Source organism: Lithobates pipiens, unplaced genomic scaffold (assembly GCF_037356315.1).
Source record: "Lithobates pipiens isolate NorthernLeopardFrog02 unplaced genomic scaffold, aLitPip1_a1.2 Scaffold_18, whole genome shotgun sequence".
NCBI lineage: Eukaryota > Metazoa > Chordata > Amphibia > Anura > Ranidae > Lithobates > Lithobates pipiens.
In genome coordinates, this window is record NW_027507758.1 from 309,351,043 (window position 1) to 309,373,685 (window position 22,643).

Consider the following 22,643-nt stretch of genomic DNA (forward strand, 5'->3'; position numbering starts at 1 on the left):
ATTGCAAATGAAGCATCCGAAGTGTCAATTCTTCATGAAAGCGACATGCCACTAGATTTTTAACACAATGCTATCTCTCTTGTGTGTACAGCACTGTGGTGCCCGTTGTAATATATTTTTAAGCAGAGGCCCTAGAGAAAAAAATGATGGTGCTGCAATTTTTTATGTCATGAGGTATTTGTGCAGCAGTTTTACAAATGCAAATGTTTTGGAAAAAATACACTTTTTAATAAACTTTACTGCACACAAACACAAAATAATACCCATTTCTTTATAAAATATAAAAGATGATGTTACGCTGAGTAAATGGATACCAAACATCTCACACTTTAAAATTGTGTGTGCCCATGGAACGGCGTCAAACTGAGGTACATTAAAATATCCATAGGTGACTCTTTAAAAGCCTTTACAGGTTACCACTCTAGATTTACACAGGAGGTCTGGTGCTAGAATTATTGTTCTTGCTCTGACATTCACAGTTATACCTCACATGTGTGGAACAATTGCTGTTTTAAATATGCGTATGGGACTAACACATGTGTTCACCTTTTACTCGCCTTCATTTTATTATTTATTTTGTTTAAACTGTCCCTTTACATTTTTTAATTAACCATATTGCAACCACAAGGAGTGAACAACATCCCTTGTGATATCATGGGCAGTGACATGTACTCTTTACTGAGAGATCTGGGATCTAGTAGACGCCAGATCTCTCCTCAGCCCTTAAAAGCATCAGATCAAACCAAGATCGGTTTGGTCCGATGCTTTGCCAAGCCAATAATGGATTGTTTACATCCTGGCGAAACTGGAAATTACAAAATACTTGTTTCTATATTTTGAAAACATAGAGATGATTGTGATGTTCCGGTCATCTCTTTGGTCAGTTGGTGGAACTACCTGCTTCAGTCCCAAGCTCCCTTGTGTAAGAGCCCCAGAAAGGCAGTGGGAGGGACCCCCTTCCACCTCCTGTAAAAGCAATTTAGTGGCTAATTAGCCATTAGGATTTTTTTTTCATCAAAGAGCATAGCCGATTGGAAAAAAAAAACATACTAGGATGATGCCTGTAACTTTCTGCTACTGTGTTATTGATGTATTTTTAAAGTTTTAGCTGGGCACTGAGGGAAAGTCGGTGGAGGATCCTATATCCCAGAATGCACTGGGAAATAGAGAACTAGGATAGAACAGCTCCATCCACTTGGTCTTAGCCAGCAGTACAGACAATGTCAGGTAGAAGCAGAGGCATTGGGTAGATCATTTCCTCTTTATTGCTTACCCCCACTTCCAACCTGAAAAGCAACCCATTCATGGGCATTTATCATGGATTCTTCAAGCATCAACACTTTAAAAAAAACGTTAAAAACCCATCAAGATCGCATCATACAAGCTATAGACACAGGAATGAGCATTGAATTCTTCCAAATCAATACGCATGTGAACGGGTCCTTGGATAAGATTGGTAAAAACAAACTATTAAAGGAAAACTCAAACCTGCAGATCAGCTTTAATATATGAATATATGTAAAATAGATCCGCAAAATAATGACATTATGAATTTATTTTTCATAATGTTCTTCTATGCACGTCAAATTCTTTTTGTGAACATATGGTTTGGTCAGCAACTCATTATGGTCACTTGTAAAATTCAGCTGAGATGAAGTTGTATCTATTACAAACATTACACAATGCACAGTTGCAAAATAAAATAATTGCTTACTTTCTCCCTGGAGACTTTGCATTCTGGTGCAGCTATATTTGTGTAACCTCAGACTGCAAATAGAGATGTTCCTTTATGACAGTAGCTTGGATCAGACACTTAATTCCTTGCAAATGAAATCTGAACTTTCTTACAGATGAAGTGTAACTATGGGCAAAATAAAACATGACATACAGTCTGTTACTAGCATTAACACAGCAGTTTTTGTTTTTCTCAGTTGCCACTGTAACATAGTTATATTAACTGTTGATCCTGCCAGCAGATCAGTTATTTTTTCACTTAGTTTAACAAGGTGACAACACTGTTCTGCAGTGAAGTTTTGCAGCAGGGTGGTCGCCATGTAAACGTGGTAGTCTTAAATAGACATGTAGTCCTCACGGGGCTGTGCTTTGATTTCTGAATGATGTCAGGGGGGTTTCTTCCCTTTGTTTAGCACTTCACCTCACAAGAGCAAAGTGTTTATTTTATGAATTCTGTTTTAACGCTAATGCTTCTACCTTTTGGCTGCTTCAAGCTAATAGGTATACAATAAAATAACTTGTTATTTAGTGCAGTGTAATTAACATGTGTAACAATGTTAAAACAGAGGGAATTTGTACAGATGTTACCATCCTTTTTTTGTACAAGGCTCTTCCATTAGTAATTTAACCACTTCCCCCCTGCCTATTGTAAAATGATGGTTGAATGAGAGCACTACCATCCTGGGCAAACACCCTATGATGTCTTCCAGGTTTGCGCCTAATGCGCACCCTAGTGAGCACACAGGCAGATTGTCGTACCACCATAGCGCCAGTACCATGTGATTGCTGTGACCAATCACAGTGATCACATGTCAATGGTACACAATGACTTTCATGCATAGCCATTCATTGTGTACTATTGTGATCTCTGTGACTGGTTACAGTAATCACATAGTACATGGACCAATCACAGCGGACCTGTACCATGTGATGGCTTTAGGCAATCACAACTATCACAGTAGTACACAATAGCATATGAATGGATGTCCTTCACCAAAATGCTTTGCTTATAACAGTGATGAGATCATCACTGTAATAAGAAATCATAGTGGGGGGAAAAAACCCTGACACAACACTACTCTGGTCACAGTATGTAAAAATAATTGTGGAAAACAATTGAAAAATATTATTTTAAAAATGTATTTTTTTTTTACTTTTTTACATGCTGTCACCAGTCGGAGTCCCTGATGACTGCTGCACCAGTCATATGATGACTCTATACTGCCCTAGTGACAGTATATGTTAAAAAGAATTTTATTTTATTTTTTATTTAAAACCTGCCTCTTACTAAACACCTTGGACTGTCTACTTTCTTTTTTACCAAAGAAATGTAGCAGAATACATTTTGGCCTAAATTTATGAAGAAAGATTATTTGCAAAATGTTAATAAGAATGAAGAAATATCTGGGGGTTTTTGAGGGTATTTTTTTTACATGTTTGGTATTTTTTTAAATTTTAAATAGCAAAAAAAAACAAAAAAACAGAGATGATTATATTACCAAAAGAAAGCTCTATCTGTTTAAAAAAAATTATAACAATTTTATTTGGCTACAGTGTTGCATACTGACAACAGAAAAGAGGAATCGGTGCAACAGAATTACCTGGACAATTGTGGATGCCAATTGAGAATGCTGCTGCTCAATCCTATTAAAATACTGGTAGATAATGCAATAAATAAGTTTGCAGTGCAAAGCTCTGGAATATCCACTTTTGTGTTTACAATTTATACCAAATATAAATTCTAGAAAAGATGGACTTTATATGATTGAAAAATCTCAACCCTTCACTGGAACAATCTACCCCTCGTCTCATATGTGGAGTAAATTAATAATATTCATAATATGTGAAATCGAGTCAAACTAAAAAATATCTATATAATAATCTAAATAAAGCACAAGTGCTTATTCACTGAATAAATGTCCATAATAACAAAACATTCAATGTGTTGAAAACAGTACTCTCAAATCCGTGGATAATAGTGTGTGTGAAAAAAATGCAAAAAAATATTAATTATCATATGATAAACAAAGAAAATAAATAAATAAGAAATGACAATGAAAGATAAGTGTAAAAAACTCAAATACTGAATTTATATATACCTAGTCTTTAAACTGTGCAAGACCATATGTGTCATAATTAGGTGTTAATTATATGTGGTTAATCGCTGTCATGTAAGTGGAAGCCCATCCCTCCCACAGTTAGAATCACTCCATAGGACACACGTAACCCCTTGATCGCCCCCTAGTGTTTAACCCCTTCCCTGCCAGTGTCATTTACACAGTAATCAGTGCATTTTTATAGCACTGATCACTGTATAAATGACAATGGTGTCAAAAGTGTCTGATGTGTCTGCCATAATGTCGCAGTTGCGATAAAAATCGCAGATCGCCACCATTACTGACATTTTTTTTATAACAAAAATGCCATACAACTATCCCCTATTTTGTGGACGCTATAACTTTTGTGCAAACCAATCAATCTACGTTTATTGCAACTTTTTTATTTATTTTTTATTATCTTTTTTTAAGAAGAATACATATTGTCCTAATCTGAGGAAAAAAACGTTTTTTTAATATATATTTTTGGGGGATATTTATTTATTTAGCAAAAAGTAAAAAATATTGCTTTTTTTTCAAAATTGTTGCTCTTTTTTGTTTATAGCGCAAAAAATAAAAACCTCAGAAGTGATCAAAAAACGACACCAATTTTGTTTAGGTTACATAGTTAGTCATGTTGAAAAAAGACACGAGTCCATCCAGTTCAACCTTAAAAACCAAATAAATAAAAAATAATCGTACAATCCAAATACCCAATTTCATGCCCACAATTGATCCAGAGGAAGGCGAAAAAAAGATTGCATTGTCGCACGGCCGCGCAATTGTCAGTTAAAACGACGCAGTGCCAAATCGCAAAGAAGTGCTCTGGTCAGGAAGGGGGTAAAATCTTCCAGGGCTGAATCGGTTAACACATAATTATGACACATTCAGTTGTTCTCATAAGTTTACATACCCTGGCAGATTTTATGACTTCTTGTCCATTTTTCAGAGAATATGAAAAACTTTTTTTTCACTCATGGTTAATGTTTGGCTGAAGCCATTTATTATCAATTGACTGTGTTTACTCTTTTTAAATCATAATGGCAACAGAAGCTATGCAAATTACCCTGATCAAAAGGTTTACATATCCCAGTTTTTAATACCGTGTATTGCCTACTTTAACATCAATGCCAGCCTGAAGTCTTTTGTGGTATTTGTGGATAAGGCTCTTTATCTTCTCAGATGGTAAAGCTGACCGTTCCTCTTGGAAAAAAGCTTAAAGTTCCTATAAATTCTTGGGCTGTCTTGCATGAACTACACGTTTGAGATCTCCCCAGAGTGGCTCAATGATATTGAGGTCAGGAGACTGAGATAGCCACTCCAGAACCTTCACTTTATTCTGCTATAGCCAATGACAGATCGACTTTGTCTTGTGTTTTGGATCATTGTCATGTTGAAATGTCCAAGTATGTCCCATGCTCATCTTTCTGGCTGATGAATGCAAATGTTCCTCCAGTATTTTTTTGATAATGCTGCATTCATCTTGCCATCAATTTTGACCAAACTTCCTGTGCCTTTTGTAGCTCACACTTTTCCCAAAACATCAGAGATCCACCTCCTTGTTTCAAAGTAGGAATGGTGTACCTTTCATCATAGGCCTTGTTAACTCCTCTCCGAATGTAGCATTTATGGTTGTTGGCGAAAAGCTCAATTTTGGTCTTATCACTTAACATGACTTCATGTCAGAAAGTTTGAGGCTTGTCTCTGTGCTGTTTGGTGTATTGTAAGAGGGATACCTTGTGGCATTTGCATTGTAAGGGCTTTCTTCTGGCAACTTGACCATGCAGCCCATCTTTCTTCAAGTGCCTCTTTATTGTGCATCTTGAAAAAGCCACACCACATGTTTTCGAGAGTCCTGTATTACATCTGAAGTTATTTGTGGGTTTTTCTTTGCATTCTGAACAATTTTTCTGGCAGTTGTGGCTGACATTTTGGTTGGTCTACCTGACCATGGTTTGGTTTCAACAGAAGCCCTCATTTTCCACTTTTTGATTTAGAGTTTGAACACTGCTGATTGGCATTCTCAATTCCTTGGCTAGCTTTTTATATCCCTTTTCTCTTTTATACAGTGCAACTACCCTTTCCCGCAGATCTTTTGACAATTCTTTTGCTTTCCCCATCACTCAGAATCCAGAAATGTCAGTGCAGCACAGGATGAAAGATGCAAGGGTCTGTCAGGAGACCAGAAACTCATTGACCTTTTATATACACACACTAATTACAAACAAACTGAGCACATGTGAGGATGGTTACCTTTTAATAGCCATTCAAACCCCCTTGTGTCAACTTGTGGGCATCTTATCAGGCCAAAATCACCAGTGTATGTAAACTTTTGATCAGGGTAATTTTGGGTAGTTTCTGCTGTCATTATGATTTAAAAAGAGAAAACACAGTTGATGATAATAAATTGCTTCAGCCAAACAGTAACCATGAGTGAAAGAAAAGGTTTTTGTGTTATTATTCATATTCTCTGAAAAATGGCCAAGAAATCATAAATTCTGCCAGGGTATGTAAACTTATGGGCACAAATGTACATGGTCTTGCACAGTTTAAAGATTAGGTGTATTTAAATTCGGTCTTTGAGTCTTATACACTTATTTTTCATTGTAATTTTTAATTTTTTTAATCATATGGTAATTTAATAGTTTTTTTTGTATTTTTTCACACACACTGTTGTCCACGGATTTGAGAGTATTGTTTGCAACATTGATTGTTTCTTTATTACAGACATTTATTCAGTGAATAAGCACTTGCACTTTATCTAGATTATTATATAGAGATTTTTCAGTTTCACTCGATTTCACATATTATTAATATTATTTAAGTTACTCCACATATAAGAGAAGAGTGGTAGATTGTTGCAGTGAAGGGCTACGATTTTTGAATCATATAAAGTCCATCTTTTCTAGAATTAATATATATTTGGTATAAATTGTAAACACAATTGTGGATATTCCAGAGCTTTGCGCTGCAAACTTATTTTATAACTGACTGCCATTCAAAGTGTGACAGTGCGGAAAGATGAAAATTGGCCTGGGCAGGAAGGGAGTGAAAGTGTCCAGTGTTGAGGTGGTTAAGCAACCCATTGACATGCAGTCTGCATGAAATAAATAATAATGCTGACCTCCACCTGTTTTTGTTTTTGGCAGATTGAAGATTATGACCTAATAGCTTCTGTTATTGGTGCCAAATGCAAAAAGCTACGTTCCCTAGACCTTTGGAGATGTAAAAATATTACTGAAAAGGGGTTAGGAGAGCTGGCTGCTGGTTGTCCCCTTCTTGAAGAGCTTGATCTTGGATGGTGTCCTATGCTGCATAGTGGGACTGGATGTTTTACCAATCTTGCCCGCAAACTTACAGGTCTGCGAAAGCTGTTCCTTACAGCCAATCGGTCTGTTTGTGACTCTGATATAGAAGAACTAGCTGCAAATTGTCAACATCTTAAGTATTTAGATATCCTAGGTAAGTAGCGATAAGGTTACTTTGTCTGTAACGTGATTCAACTATTGGCGTTTGTGCTTGTACCAAGGCTTTTTCTTACCAGTCAAATTCTCAATCCTTGTTACCTCATTTGAAAAAAAAAAAAATACTAATTTCTAGATCATAATTTTGTAATTTTGTGCAAAAAAAATAGAATGTCAGGGGTTACAAATGAAGTCTTAGTTCAGCAGAGGCGTTCTGGTATGCTCAGTGAATTGTGAATGCTATCTTTTAAAACATACCATAAAATGTTTTCTCAAACTCATGTCACTTGTACTATTTTCCTTCTTACTGTTTGAAACATTGATGCCCAGGAAGAGGACTTGCTGGTCAGTTTATTAAAGCTGAACTTCACTCTCTCAATCAACATTGTATTTCTTATTTTGGTTCCAGTGATGTGATCTCTGAAACTCTCTGATTTGCTATGCAATCCAGGCAGATCATGGCTGGTGGGTTGAGCAGAGTTCTAGACAAAGGTTCCTGAAAAAATTCACAGCACCCTGTCGCAATATTACTTTCAAGAACCCTGAGCCCTGATGCAAGCATTGGGCTAGCTATTAGAATAAATGATGCAGTCTGGAGGAGTGGCATTCCTAGGCATACTGCATTTGCATGCACACTGTCCTAAGGTAACGCCTACATATCCATGATTGAAAGAACTGAAATATAATGAATGAAAAAGTGGACCAGGGACAGCCAAGATGGGAAAGAAGGCTGGAGGAAGCTTGACATCCTGTAGCCAGGAAATGAGGCAGGTTCTATCTGACTTGCTGCAACTTCTAAAGCACTTTGTGAGTAAGCAAGTTCAATTTACAAAAGGAGCCTCTACAATTCTGCACATCTGAATATAAGGCTGGCATTCAACTTGAAGGCTAACAAATATATCCAAGCAGAACTTTTCTGTGGAGATTCAGCACAAAGATCCTTTGGTTGGGTAGGTTAATACAGTAACGTTCAATGTGTAAATGGTAAATTAGTATTATACAGAAATTCTCCTCTTCTAGTTGTATAACGCAGATAATCTAGAGTTACATTTCTTTCTCCAGCAGATGCTATCAGCTCTCTATTTATACAGAATTGAGAGCTTTTTTTTTTCTTTTCCCTAAATAGAAATTATTATTATTATTATTTTATGTACTCCTGCCTGATTCAGTCTAACCTTGTTTCAACTGAAAAAAAAATGTCAGGAGATGTCTGTATACTCGTAGACATGAGATCATAGACCCATCTAGCCAAATAATGCTGGTTATACACAGCTCAAAAATCATCAGATTCCTGCTGAATCAGCCACAATTTGAACTGTTATGCCCCATACACACGATCGGACATTTTTTTACGACGGGTTTTGGCCCAAACTTGTCTTGCATACACACGGTTGTACAAAGTTGTCGGAAAATCTGATTGTTCAGAACACGATGACGTAGAACACGTATGACAGGACTATAAAGAGGGCAGTAGCCAATAGCTTTCTTCTCGTAATTTATTCTGAGCATGCATGGCACTTTGTCGGAAATTGTCTACACACGATCGGAATTTAAATTATCGGATTTTGTTGTCTGATGGAGATGAAGTCAGATGGAGCCCACACGATCGGATTTTTCAACAACAAGATCCGATTGCACATTTTCTGTTGAAAGTCCAACCGTGTGTACCGGGCATTAGATATCCCTGTTGGCATTAAAGTGGTTGTAAACCCTTACAACACACTTTGACCTACAGGTAAGCCTAGATTAAGGCTTACCTGTAGGTCCAAGCAATATCTCCTAAACCTCTACGGTTTAGGAGATATTTGCCCGAAGACAGGCACCGCTGTCTACGGCGCATGCGCCGTAGACAGCGGTGCGCAAGCGCACTGAGAGCGGCATCTTCAACGACAGAGCTGCCGCGCGTGTCGGCTCCCGTGCCCATGCGCGGGAGTGACGTCATCGCGGCTTCGCCAAATGACAGTGGCGGAGCTGCAAGGCCCCACCGAGAAGATGGATGCGCCAGACTACAGGGGACAGCGGTGACTTTGCTGGTTCCTGTGTCAGATAAGTGACACATAATGGACTACTATGCAATGCATAGTAGTCCATTATGCTTTGTCTTTGCAGGGAATGAAAGAGGAAGTAAACTCATCAGGGTTTGCTTCCTCTTTAACCCCCCTGATGGTATTCCCGAGTCTGGCTTGGGGTGGAATTTTTATACCAAAAGCGGTATCCCCGAGCCAGACTCGGGACTGCATCGCTGGATCCAGGAGGATGTTTACTTACCTTCTCCCTCGGATCCAGCGTTGTCTCCCCGCTGTACGAGCGAGCCGTGTCTCGCTCGATCTATCACGAAGCCGATCTCCGTTCCCTGCGAGCGTTGCGACGCACGGGGACGGAGATCGGCACCAAATTCAAAAAGTGAAACACCCCGTATACATACAGTATAATGTAATCTTACAGATTACATTGCTGTATGTAAATATTTTACATCCCCTTTGTCCCTAGTGGTCTGCCCAGTGTCCTGCATGCAGTTTTATATAATAAAAACTGTTCTTTCTGCCTGTAAACTGGAGATTGTCAATAGCAACCAAACTGTCACTTTACATCAAAAATGGTTTTAGACCAGCTAGAAAACAGCGATAATAAATTGGAATCACTCGCAGAATTGAGCGATAGCGATTTGTGGGGAGATCCGTCATCAAATACTGAAAAGTAATGACAGTGACAATTCTGCAACCGAGCAAATTTCAGTGTTTTTGATTTGCTTACATTATTGAATAATTTTTATTATTGTTATATTATTATTTGGTACAATTATTTATAGTTATTTATTATATTATAATTTATGATTTCATTTTTCAAACTTTATCATACCCGGGATGTCTGCTAGACTCTGGTTTGGACAGATTTAAGAGAGTTATTCCTAAGAATTACAGAACTACAATATAAAACGCCAAATTTTCATGCAAGATAATGGTACTGCTTTTAGCACCTAAAATCCGAAATAATCGAACCACCATGGAGGTTAATAAGCTTGACAAACGTCAATCTGAAAATTGAAGGAGCCAGTGGAAAAATTCTTGGCCAAACAGTGACTTTATCCAGTTGAGCAGAGAAGAGTCCTCCATCCATACTGTTTAGCATGGGTGGTTTCTAATCTATTGATTTATCTATAATGCTTTAAACATGTATACCAATGTATGGGCATAGATGGTGAGAATTACAGTATAACTGTTATATTATCCTATCATAATGTACGCATTACATGACATTTACATTACATTTTGTTTAAATGTGAAACACTTGTCTGCATTTTAGGCCCAAAGATAATTTTTTTTAAAAAGCTAACTGTTCTTTGCATAATTCTATATCTTGTTTTTTTTTGTTTGTTTTTTCTAGGTACTAGAATGGTGAGTCCCGCAGCCTTGCGAAAATTGCTGGAATGCTGTAAAGAACTTATTCTACTGGATCTGTCCTTCTGTTCACAGATCGACAGCCGAGTAGTACAGGAATTTACCTCACGATTTCCTAATGTGTCCATCAAGAAGAGTTTTACTCAATGAATAGAATGCTGCAGCATTTTTTTTTCTCAATAAGAAACAAAGATCTTTTCTTCCATTTTGTCAACAGTTGCTCTTCCAGTCTCAGTAGTTGTTCTCATTGGGAAATCTACTGATTTAGATTAGTTTAGTACATTTAAAGTAAACATTTGAAAATGGAAGGGTACATCCAAATCTTGTGCCCTAAATCACCCAGTGGCTTATTATATTTCTTGGAGGCCTGTTGATGAAATGTTGCTGGTGCTCCCAAGCTACGCCATTCAAACTGCAACTTTCCCTATACATTAAAAGGATACAATATTCAGCAAGGAGAGTCAAACACTCTGATATGAGTTCAATAAGTAGACTTGCATCAAAACTGAAGTTTGGAGAGCTAACATACAGAAGCCCTGTGAAATATTGGAAAATAGTTGGTGATTAAACATGCTGCTATCTTCCTAAAATTACAAAGTTTTAATGACTACTTTTGACTATAATTTACTGTTTTTAATAAAAAAAAAAAAAACCCTTCATGTTAAAAATAAGACTTCCCATGCCCAAGTGGCCAACACACGCAAGAAGAATTATTTAGCAATAGTTCTCTGTATGCCTTTTATTTATTTATTTATTACTCTGATATAAAGAATTCTTTTTTTTAATTGATAATAATAAGTAATACACAATGTATTTTTAATTTTGCAAGTTGAATTTGCAAAATGACATGAAGTTTTGTGAGCTGGCACTGCACAGGCCAGTTTTGTCAACCACTGAAATATGTGAATAGATTTGTACCTAGCATATGCAGTTCATGCTTCTTGATCTAATGTATTTGCATTGAAAGTTTTTTTATTTTTATTTTTTCCTTTCTTTTTATAGCGCTCACGGACGTCTGTTTATGATGCAGCGGGCAGATATATATTATATATGTATGTATATATATATATATATATATAAAATATAATATATATATATATATATATATATATATATATATATATATATATATATATATATATATATATATATATATATATATATATATATAAATAAAAGGTTGTTTGGGAACGAACAATATAATGCGGCTGTCCATAAATGGAGATTGTGATTTTTGTTCTTGCTGCCTTCCACATCTTGCACCTTTTTAGAGGAACATACAAACTTGCTTATCAAGAAGCCCAGAGTGGATCACACCTTAATGGTGCACTCTGGGTAAAATACAAAACAATATTTACCAAGTCTGCTTTTTGTTATTTGGAAGCAGTATTTACATGATTAAGTAGATACAGTATGCATCATGCATATTCATTACTGTAGTTTGTATTGGGTTTAGTGCATTTATGATATTTTATAGGACCGGGAGAGGAATTCTTCTTCTTTTCAGTTTTACAGGTGAATAATATACAGTAAAAGCAAAGTGCTGTACATGTGAGCCAATGGGTTTAAATATTGAAATTGAAATTCTGATGGCCACTTTATTAGTTATAAACGTTGAGGGTCTAGCAAGCAGTCAATTTCTAGTAAAATTAAAAAATTACTTAAGAGAGCTTGTAAGGACAGAATATGGGAGCTTCCGTTTCTGATTTATTTTTAAAAGGTGCATTATCCAGCACTGTCATACAGATTCTGGCTTCACTACCAAGCAAGCCACTAAACTGCTATAGGCATGCAAAATGAGAGTTTAGACTTCAATGACTACATGTTTATTCCAGTTCGGTGGCTTGCTAGATGGTGAATTTGGGATACGAATCACAGATCTAAGCCTGTAGCTTTTAAAATGAGCCTGCAATGGCTGTTTCCAAGTATCTTTCTTCACAGGTTTCCTTTAAAAGAGATGTAATAATATGCAGCATGTATATGAATGGTGTGGTTCATACTGTATACTGCATTACATTTATTAAAATGTGCATGGATGCATTGCACAGACTAATCTCTGGAGAAAAGTGTACTGTATTTGTGTAACATAAGACACATCTTTAAAGTAAACCTGCCAAGTATATGGCCCACTGTTACTGAACTATTTTTGAAAATTCTGGGTACCTGGCCTGCTCTGGCTTCACTGCTTCTTGATCAGTCCTGGATTAAATATGTAGCAAGATTGAGAGAAAAGTAACATTTATTTTTAAAGTTTATACTTGTTTGGACTTATTGCCTATATGTCTCTTATGGGTAGTTTACTTTAAGACCCGTTGGGCCTAAAATACATTTGTATTGCAATCTGTTGTTATTTTCCTTTTATGCTTTCTTTTCCAATAATTATTTTCTTCTGTGAGCAAGAAGGTGTATGTCTGAAACCTTAAATTAATTAAAATGGTTGTTGTATTAAGATTTCTTCCTTCTCTATCATTGTGATTTGGAGATTCTCGTATCATCATGTAATCATGTATCTTTGTGTGTTCTTCTACCTAATGTAGATGGAGAAGGTAATAGTCAGAAAGTCAGAGTATAAATGTGCTATAAAGCAAATAATTTAAAAAGAGAAGCAAAGATGAACACATATAGAGAAAATGAACATAGAAAAGAAAAAGGCAACAGAAGGTTAAATGGTACAAGTTTAAAACAGAACATATTGTTAAAATCCATACTTAACAGGACACAACAGTTTTACCTATTTTTTTTTTCACATTTACCTCTTTTTGACATGAATACAAAATAATTTCTGCTCTTAACTCTTTCGTGTGGCATAAAGCTTACTCAATTTGGATTGCATGATTTTTTGAATACCAGGCTCATTGTGGTCTTTTCATGCTATTCTGTTTTTAGACGTTCAGTCAGGTACCAGGATCATTAAGGCAAAGTACAGCCAGTCTAAATAATGAGTAAATATGGCTGCCTACACATACATACATACATACATACATACATACATACATACATACATACATACATATATGCACTGTACATTTAAAAAAGGTTTATAGCACTCATACGCAAATCAGTAGGATTGTTAATATTGTCTTTTACAATGCCTTAAAATATCTTAGAATACAATAGATCTCATAAAAAACATTTAGAAATGGATCCCATAGTGTTTGCATATATTTTCTTTCTTTATTATGTATAGCACAAAAGTGTTTTAAATTTTTACATTGTTTGTTTTAGTCATGCAAATATCAAATAATGCAGATAGTTATGTTATTTTTACATTTCCAGGCAGCAGGTAGGGAAAACATTCTTTGTTTACAGGCTTCGATAAAGCAATCTAAATATTATTGAAGCTGAAATTGACTTTTGTTCCATTTCCCTTCCTGCCTGTTTGAATGAAGCATGTGGAGTTCTGGTTAAAGATAGACTGAAGGAGAACATCATATGATAACAAACTCTGGTGTCATGGGTGACCCTTCTAAGTGTAGCTTTAGGATGTGAAATGTCCATAGTTCTGCTCCATAAAGCAGTATCTGGAAGTATTTAAGAAGGTTAGTGTATGACAAAATGTCACAGTGCCTGCATCATTGGATTTGATTCACAACAGTGGGAGCCAATGGCTGTGCTGCTATCAATCTTTCCAATCAAGAACAGGGACCCCTTGGAGAGAGGGACAGGGCGCCCCCACCGAAGAGATGAAGGGGCTCAGGTAAGTAAATCTGGGGGCGGGGGGTATAGGTGGGCCGGTGACTGCCATGTGTTTTTTCACCTTAATGCATAGAGTGCATTAAGGTGAAAAACACGAGGGGTTACAACCCCTTTAAGTAAAAACTGCATGTTTAAAACAGACATGGACAAGTTTGTTAATACCCGTCCACGAAAAAAAACAAAAAAACTTTTTTTTCTGAAATAGCGTGAAACTGACAACAGTAATCAGCATCCATCCTTTTGTAAATTCCAGTTTTTTGGTTTTTTTATTAGTCTTTTTTTCAATAACAGAAAAAAATACAACTATTACAGAGGGCACATTTGTCATAAAGAACAAAGACTTTACATAATACTCGTTTTAAGTTGAAATAAAACAAGGAGAGAAATGTTTTCAATTACAGGGAATTATCTGATGCTCAGATCGTGCACACAAATGTAGGTTATTAAATGCCGAAAATAATCATCACACGGTGAATGACACCATTTGAACAGACCAAAGAATTCCATATATATTGCTAATATGGTGCATTTTTTTGAGAGGTAACGTTATATACTATCTACCATATCAACAAGGCAACCTGAGGCTGCAGTAAAAATGGGGAACTGTGGAGATACCATGCTACCCTAAGAGTGAAGCTTCATTGGGGTATAATGTGCTCTATAGATAATGAATAACTGAGTCAGGCGTTGCAAAGGGATAAAGAGCCCTTCTGAAAATTTACCAATGCCAAAGTCCACTCCTCATCATCCAAAGACTTAACCTGTTGCCATGTTCGGAGGCTTTTCACCTGTGTTCGAGCATGAACAGCCGCTTGAATGGTAAAGTATAAATCCCCTATGAGCTCTCGCTTGTGCTAGAAGTAGAAGTTGCCATCATTTAAAATTATAGCGGGATTGTACTTTTACTGATAGGTAGACACTTGGCTCTGCAAGTCTCAATTGAAGGTATTGGAAGAATAATTTATTAGGCAACTGATAGTGTTCTGGCAATATGTTAAAAGGTAATAATATATCTTTGTCATATGATTAATAAAGTGTTCCAATAGTCGAAAACCTCTACTTTGTTCTGCTTTGGTAGTCTAGGATTATCCTAAATGTACAATACTGTATATTCCACGTTTTAATATAAATCAGACTTTATTTTGATTCAACTGAATATTTTATATAATGGGACAAATGAAAATGTCAAGGACATAAATAGTGGAACCTTTCACCCACTGTTTTGCTGCCCAACATTTAGAGGCTGTCAATGCAAATGAGCCATTTCTGTAGCTCTCAGTAAACACCTGCCAACACCAGCCCACTTTTGAATAAAATTCTCCAACTGTTCAGATTTGACAGGTGTATTGTAGAAGGCCATTTTGTGACATTGACCTCCTAAAGGACCCATGATCTGCAACTGAGACAGAACTTTCTAGACCTGGGCAGTACATCTCACTTCAGAATTCCTTAATAGTCTTGAGATTTTGTTGTGCCTTACACAGATTCAGGTCACCCTGTGCCAAAAGCAGCAGAACAACCTCAACAATTTTTTTCTATGAAAGATGATTTTTGTAAATCCATGAATATAGAGATAATTTGGCTTGCCAAAAACTCCAGTTTTGTCTCATCTGTCCAGAGGAAATTCTCTCAGTAGCATTGTGGCTTGGCAATATGCACTTTAAATGTTTTTTTTTAAAGAGTGGAGTGGTTTTCTTCTTTTGAGCCCCCTTTAAAAAGCGATGAGTTGTGCAAACAGATACTAATGTACCTTGATTTTATTGTTCAGCTTGTATCTCTTTGGAAGTTTTCCTCGCCTCTTTGTCTACCATTCACACTATTCTTGTGTTCGATCTGTGTAGTAGAGGCTTCCTTCTGGGACAACAGCCACTAGACCAATTTGAAGCAGTGCGCGGTATATGGTCTGAGCACTCATACGTCTATTTCCCAAAGACAACCCCTGGATATGACACTTAGCACGTGCACTCAACTTCTTTGGTCGACCATGGGGAGGCCTGTTCTGGGTGGAACCTGTCCTGTTAAACCACTGTATGGTCTTGGCCATCGTGTTGCAGCTCAGTTTCGGGGTCTTGACAATCTTCTTATTGCCTGGGCTATCTTTATGTAGAGCAATAATTATTTTTTTCAGATCCTCAGAGTTCTTTGCCATGAGGGGCCATGTTGAGAGGGTGAGGGGGCGATAACACACCTGCTCTCCATTCACACCTGAGACCTTATAACACTAACGCGTCACATGACACCTGGGAGGGAAAATGGCTAATTGAGCACAGTTTGGACATTTTTACTTACTTTTGTTGCCAGCTGTTTGGACATTAATGGCTATGTGCTATGAGTTATTTTGGAGGCACAGCAAATTTACGCTGTTATACAAGCTATACACTCACTGCTTTGCATTGTAGCAAAGTGTAATTTCTTCAGTGTTGTCGCATGAAAAATATATAATAAAATATTTACAAAAATGTGAGGGGTGTACTCACTTTTGTGAGATACTGTACATGGATGTTTAAATCCTGCTACTTGGCAAATTAATAGCTTGCTTATCAGTCGCTTCATCTGCAAGAATGTGATTGGAGTGAAATAGAAATTAGTTTGTTGTCAGCACTAACTTTATATTCTGGTGACTACTCTCTTTTAATCTATTTTTTTGATAATCCAGTTGTTTTGATATTCAGTTTGTTATATGAAAAATCATTTGAGATCACTTTCAATCATTTTTTGAGTTTGATTCAAAAGCAAGCCATCTGACAGATATTCTATTATGTGTAGTGCAAATTAATTATTTTCCTGCAACCATACATTTTGTGTGCAGAAATCAGCCAAGTGTAATGTATTGGAAAATGAACATTCTATTACCTTAACTATAGTGGGCATTTTATATGCTCACATTGTCCTATTTTTTAATTGCTTGAAATAGAATTTGGATTTATTGTCCAATAGCCTTTTTTTTTTTATTATTATAGTTTGTGTTTTTTTTTGTTTTTTTTATGTGGGGCTGATTTTGCCGTACCTACATAGACTTAATGCTTTCCTCAGTGTGTGACATTTATCTGTATAATCTAGTGTATCAGTCAACCCAATAATTTTATTACACGTGTTTCTGATGAGAAAAAATAGACTTGGCAGAAATGCCTTTAAAGAAAAATGTGCATGTGTTTGCTTTTATAAAGGCCATTCATAAAATATCAGCAATTAATAAACATCATTGTAGCAATGTTTTTCTCTTAGTAGTGCTCATTTACACTGCCTACATATAAATATACTGGCATGCAATCAGTCTTATTTTGTTGCTGTAACAAACGCTAATCTGTTTAATTGAAGTTGGCTAATCATACATTTCTATATTGTATAACTGCTCTCAACTTTGCAGCACTGTTCTTTATCTGCAGTGCCATTCTTCTCAATGATTAGCACATATAAAGATTTAGCTTTATCATTATAAAACTGGTCTTTGCCATTTTGTAACTAAACAAAGATGGCTTTGATGAAAAGTCATACTTCTGATCTGACTTTGCCCTGCGACTTCATGTCCGACTTCCATACGACTTCAATGAGTGGTGTCTGACTTTGATCCAACCATACCAGCCCTTTGAGTCTGGTATGATTTTTGGGGGGGAACCCCATGCCAAAATAAAAAAGCGTTTGTCCCCAAGATTATAACAGACCCTTGGGTCTGGTATGGACTTTGAGGGAAAACCCCACTCCAAACATGGGGACAAGGGTCTCTCTCCAACAACCCTAGGCTGTGTTGCGTGGGTCTACGGGCAGGGGCTTATCATACCTTGGAAGCCCCCAGATTCCGGCCTTCACCTATGTGAATGAGTATGTGGTACATTGTACCCCTACCCATTCACCAAAAAAAGTGTAGGGTTACAAAAAAGACGATTTAAAAAAAAGTAATTTTTATTAAAAATTAAGAATGTCCCCCCTGTCATAGCTATGTGTCTTCTTCCTCTGGTCTTTTGCCTGCAGTTCTTCTTCCTCCGGTCCTTTGCTTCTTATCCCAGTACTTCTCTGTCCTCTTCTTCTCCCTCCACCAATGACTTCTTCCTCTGTCGACCTGGTCCTCCAACGCTGGCTCCCACTGTTGTGCCAGGGGCAGTGTCTGCCAGTTTTTATAGCCATTGGGCATGGCTATCCGGGAATGTTACCCATAGACTCCACCTCTTGTGATGTCACACAAAGATCCCACCCCCTGTCACGAGGCGGCGGACCTATGAACCTATGGTTCTCATGGGGAACCATTGATTTTTACGTGTCATGCGACTTATGCTCTCAAAGTCGGAGCGCATGTTGGACCAGTGTGTAACGGCCCTAAAAGTGTGAATTGAGAAATCTCATTTGTATTTAGGAAGCTTTGCACCAGCTCAGTTGATTTTTAACTACTTTAATACAGGGCAATTTCACCCCCTTCCTGCCCAGGCCAATTTTCAGCTTTTAGTGCTGTTGTATTTTCAATGACAATTATGAAATATATAAAAAAGCTACAAAAAAAGGCTAAACATTATGACAAAAAATGCAGTTTCTTCCATTTTGTTATATAATTTTGCAAATCTTTCTTCATAAAATTAGGCCAAAATGTATTCTACTAAATTTCTTTGGTGAAAATAACCCAAATCAGTGATTATTATTTAGTCTATAGGAAAGTTTTAGAGTTCACAAACTATGGTATATACAGTATATTTGAAAATTTATCAATCCTGATGTACTGACAGCCCTCTCGGGCCTCAAGAAACTCTCATTTCTTGAGGTCCGAAAATGGCAGGATGTGCCAGTAATAGAGGACACCGACTGGCGACAGTATGTTAAAAGAAAAAAAAAAGAAAATGTCAGCACAAATTGTAATTAGTATCTTTTAACACACTGTGACCAGAGCATTATAGTGTTACTATAGTAACACTGTACTACTCTAGGAAAGTGAACAGGATTGTTTCACACATTATGATTGCTCATACCATTTTTACTGAATGAAACTGATTCATTCAGTGTGTTTTGTTGTGATTGCTGGTTTTTGGCCACAGCTAATCATATGGTATAGATGGGCTATAGATAGGCTGTGATTGGCCCTATCTGTACCATGTAATCACTGTGACCAATCACAGCTAGCAACACAATTGTACACAATGAATGGCATGAAAGGAAGGAAGGAATGGCATCCATTGTTTACAGTTGTCATGATCTGCTGTGATTGGTCACAGTGATCACATGGTACCAGCAGCGGGCCGGTACACTGATCAATCATCAGCTGTATCCGGTGGACACAGCCAGTGACGGATCATTCCACAGCGTCCACAGGAACGATGAATGTCCTGCCCAGCCATAATTGGACAATAGGCTGGGTGGGATGTAGTTAAATTGACTTGCTGAGTAGTGCTTACAGGGCCACCCATGCCTTGAATTTCTGCTGATTCAGCAGGAAGTCTCTGAAATTAAAGCTGTCTATGAGGACCTTAAAGGGGTTGTAAAGGTTTAATTAAAAAAAAGAAAAAACATACCTCCACTGTGCAGTTCGTTTTGCACAGAGTGGCCCTGATCCTTGTCTTCTGGGGTCCTTCGGCTGCTGTCTCGGCTACTCCCCGCAAGAGCTAACCTCCCTCTGGGAAGCAATCTCCCAAGGGGGTTAGATTGCGGGCGCACTCCCTCGGTCGCCATAGCCGCCAAGTGTATCACTCGACCCCAACCCCCAATGCGCCGCGTTGTTGATTTGATTGACAGCAGCGGAGCCAATGGCTGCACTGCTATCAATCATCCAATGAAGAGCCCACAAGACCTGGGGAAAAGCAACGCGGGATCGCTCCCATGGAGATTCGGGGCTCAGGTAAGTAAAACTGGGGCTGGGGGGACCGGAGAGTACAAGGTGTTTTTTCACCTTAATGCATCTTATGCATTAAGGTGAAACAACACAAAGCTTTACAACCCCTTTAATGATATAACACACATTTTTAACGGTTTTAGACAATAATACTTAAGATGTTTCCATAAATGTGGTTACTGTATTTTTTTTATTATTAAAATAATGTTATATTAAAATGATATCACTATTGTGTATTTAGAATCAAAGTGACAACTAAAGTATCCTGGGAAAAACATCATGTAGTATAGCAAGAATTCTATAGGTAACAACTAACATACCGTATGAGTGCACTCAATATCAGGAAAAATGTACAGAAGAGGATTAGAAAGGAATATTAGCCTTTTGATATTTAATGTAGTTGGTTTCGATTTGGCCTGTTCAACCTGTACTTTATTCTTGTGGTGTTCTTTTTTGACTTGTATGCTATGCTGAAGGAAGCAATCAAAAATGTATAAATAAGAAAGGAATATTTAGGTAGAGGCTATTGAATATAATGGCAGGCAGCATTTTAAGAGGCATAAAAAAAAAAACACAACAAAAACTTGCCACACAAGTCCAGCAAACACTGCTTTACTTTGTCCTAAATTGAAATTATATATATATATATATATATATATATAATATATATAAAATGAACATTTGTTGTGCAGCTATTAGGCGCATATTAGGATATAGCGCAGTTTTTAGAGCTGGTGGTTGGCTTTCAAGTGATAACTGATACGGCTGCTGCTTGGCTGTTCTCACAAGCAGTAGGAGGATGGACCCCTCCCACTGCCTTCTGCTTCTCCAGCCGGTCTCCTGTTCCACCAGGAGACCCGAGTGTCCAGCCAGCACATCCACCAGCTGGCCGGAGTCCCAGACAAAGCCAGAATTGGCTTTGATCGGGTCTCCAATGTAGTAACCCGGAAGCAACGTCACAATTTCACTTCCAGTTTACTCGGCAGCCAACGGTGGTTAATATGAGGCTGATGGGGGAAAAGAATAAAAGCAAAGAAAATGTGAGCAAAGTGGAGCTGTTACTTTTAGCATCCAATTCCTTTGTCACATCTAAAAGATAGTTACTTGTTTTTTTTGCCACGTGCTGTATAAAATAAAAATTAAAAAAAATAAACGGTTTTGGTCTCAGCAGAACCTTGTTCCATGCTACTGGATCTCCAACATGCCTTTCCGATGTATTTGGGATTTGGTATGGGTGTTTTTCAGCAATGGATTTCTTCTACTTTCTCCTCTATGAAACCCATTATAGCGTCTGGCTTTTATTTGCCATTGCCAATTGTTTCTTTGAATAATGCCCTTATTACCCAGTTACTGAGTTTTTATGGATTACCTTTTCACTACAATACAGTTGTGCCTTTTTTTCCTCATTTGACAATGTATTCAGCCTTATTTTGGAGGTCTTTAACTTTTTTTTTTTTTAATAAAAATTTCTACCCAGTGCTTATTGATGCTTCATCAGAACACTTTTTTCCTTACACTTGTTTTGATAGGTACAGTCAAGAGTTTTCAGTTTATTTGGAAATACTTTGGCAAGTGATTGTTTTTAATGAGCTATTTTGTGTAATTTAGTAATGTAAAATGCCAATTAAATCAATTTTAATTATCAGGTAATATAAAGGCTATGGGTGGGGAGAGGAAACTTATGAAAAGCACTCTAGGTTAAGAGAACTGTTCTGCCTTACATTGCAGAAGGCTTTTTTTCCAACCTAGCTGTGTTGTGGAATGGGAACAGTTCTGTAGGAGGTAACATGGTCGCTTTATTTGATAGAAAGGAGCTCTATTAAAAGGGGACGGTCTTTCAGGTATGACGTTTTTCTTAAAGGGATCTTGTCATGCGATTAATTTTTACTTTCTTTGTGCAGCATACTCCTAGGTGAGTTGCTAGGAAAGCTAGGTAAATGTAGTTCTTTTTGGCTCCACTGTCATCAGTGGAGCAGTTTGCGATAGCTTTAAGCTGTTCTTGGCTCCACTGGTTGCAGATTTGTTTGTTTCCCCCTGCCTTCTGGAAGATTCCAGAATATAGTGGGCTAGAAATGAAAATCAGCACCTGAATATTTATGTTGTCTCAACCAATCCCTGGGGGATTATGCCCAGAAGGTGACCGGGGAGTGCATAAATAATATGGGGTTTGGAGCTACCCTGTTCTTGTCTAGGAGACGTTTCCAGCTCGAAGGGCTACTGCCCTTCCAGGCAGCCCAGCTGAAATCTTACCTATGCTCATCGAGGTCCCAACTATGCTAAAGCTGTGGGGGGGGGGGGTCTGTTTACTGAGAATCCCCAATTTCACTGAGGATCCGATCTGAAGTGCTCACTGAGGCCGCGTACACACGCGGGGACTGTTCGCTCAACTTTGTCCGCTGAACAGTGTTTCGGCGGACAGTCCGCTCGTGTGTGGGCTTTCAGCGGA

The 22,643-nt window shown here is 37.5% G+C and overlaps 1 protein-coding gene across 1 annotated transcript in view; it reads left to right on the plus strand.

Moving 5' to 3' along the window:
• FBXL4 (F-box and leucine rich repeat protein 4) overlaps positions 1 to 11,740 on the plus strand; it is an 83,003-nt gene extending 71,263 nt beyond the window's left edge. Inside the window, exons 7-8 of the mRNA XM_077487206.1 lie at positions 6,980 to 7,292; positions 10,679 to 11,740. Of these exons, the coding sequence (XP_077343332.1) occupies positions 6,980 to 7,292; positions 10,679 to 10,842 (477 nt within the window). The 3' untranslated portion in view covers positions 10,843 to 11,740. The remainder of the gene's footprint in view (positions 1 to 6,979; positions 7,293 to 10,678) is intronic.
• Positions 11,741 to 22,643: the final 10,903 nt, after the last annotated feature.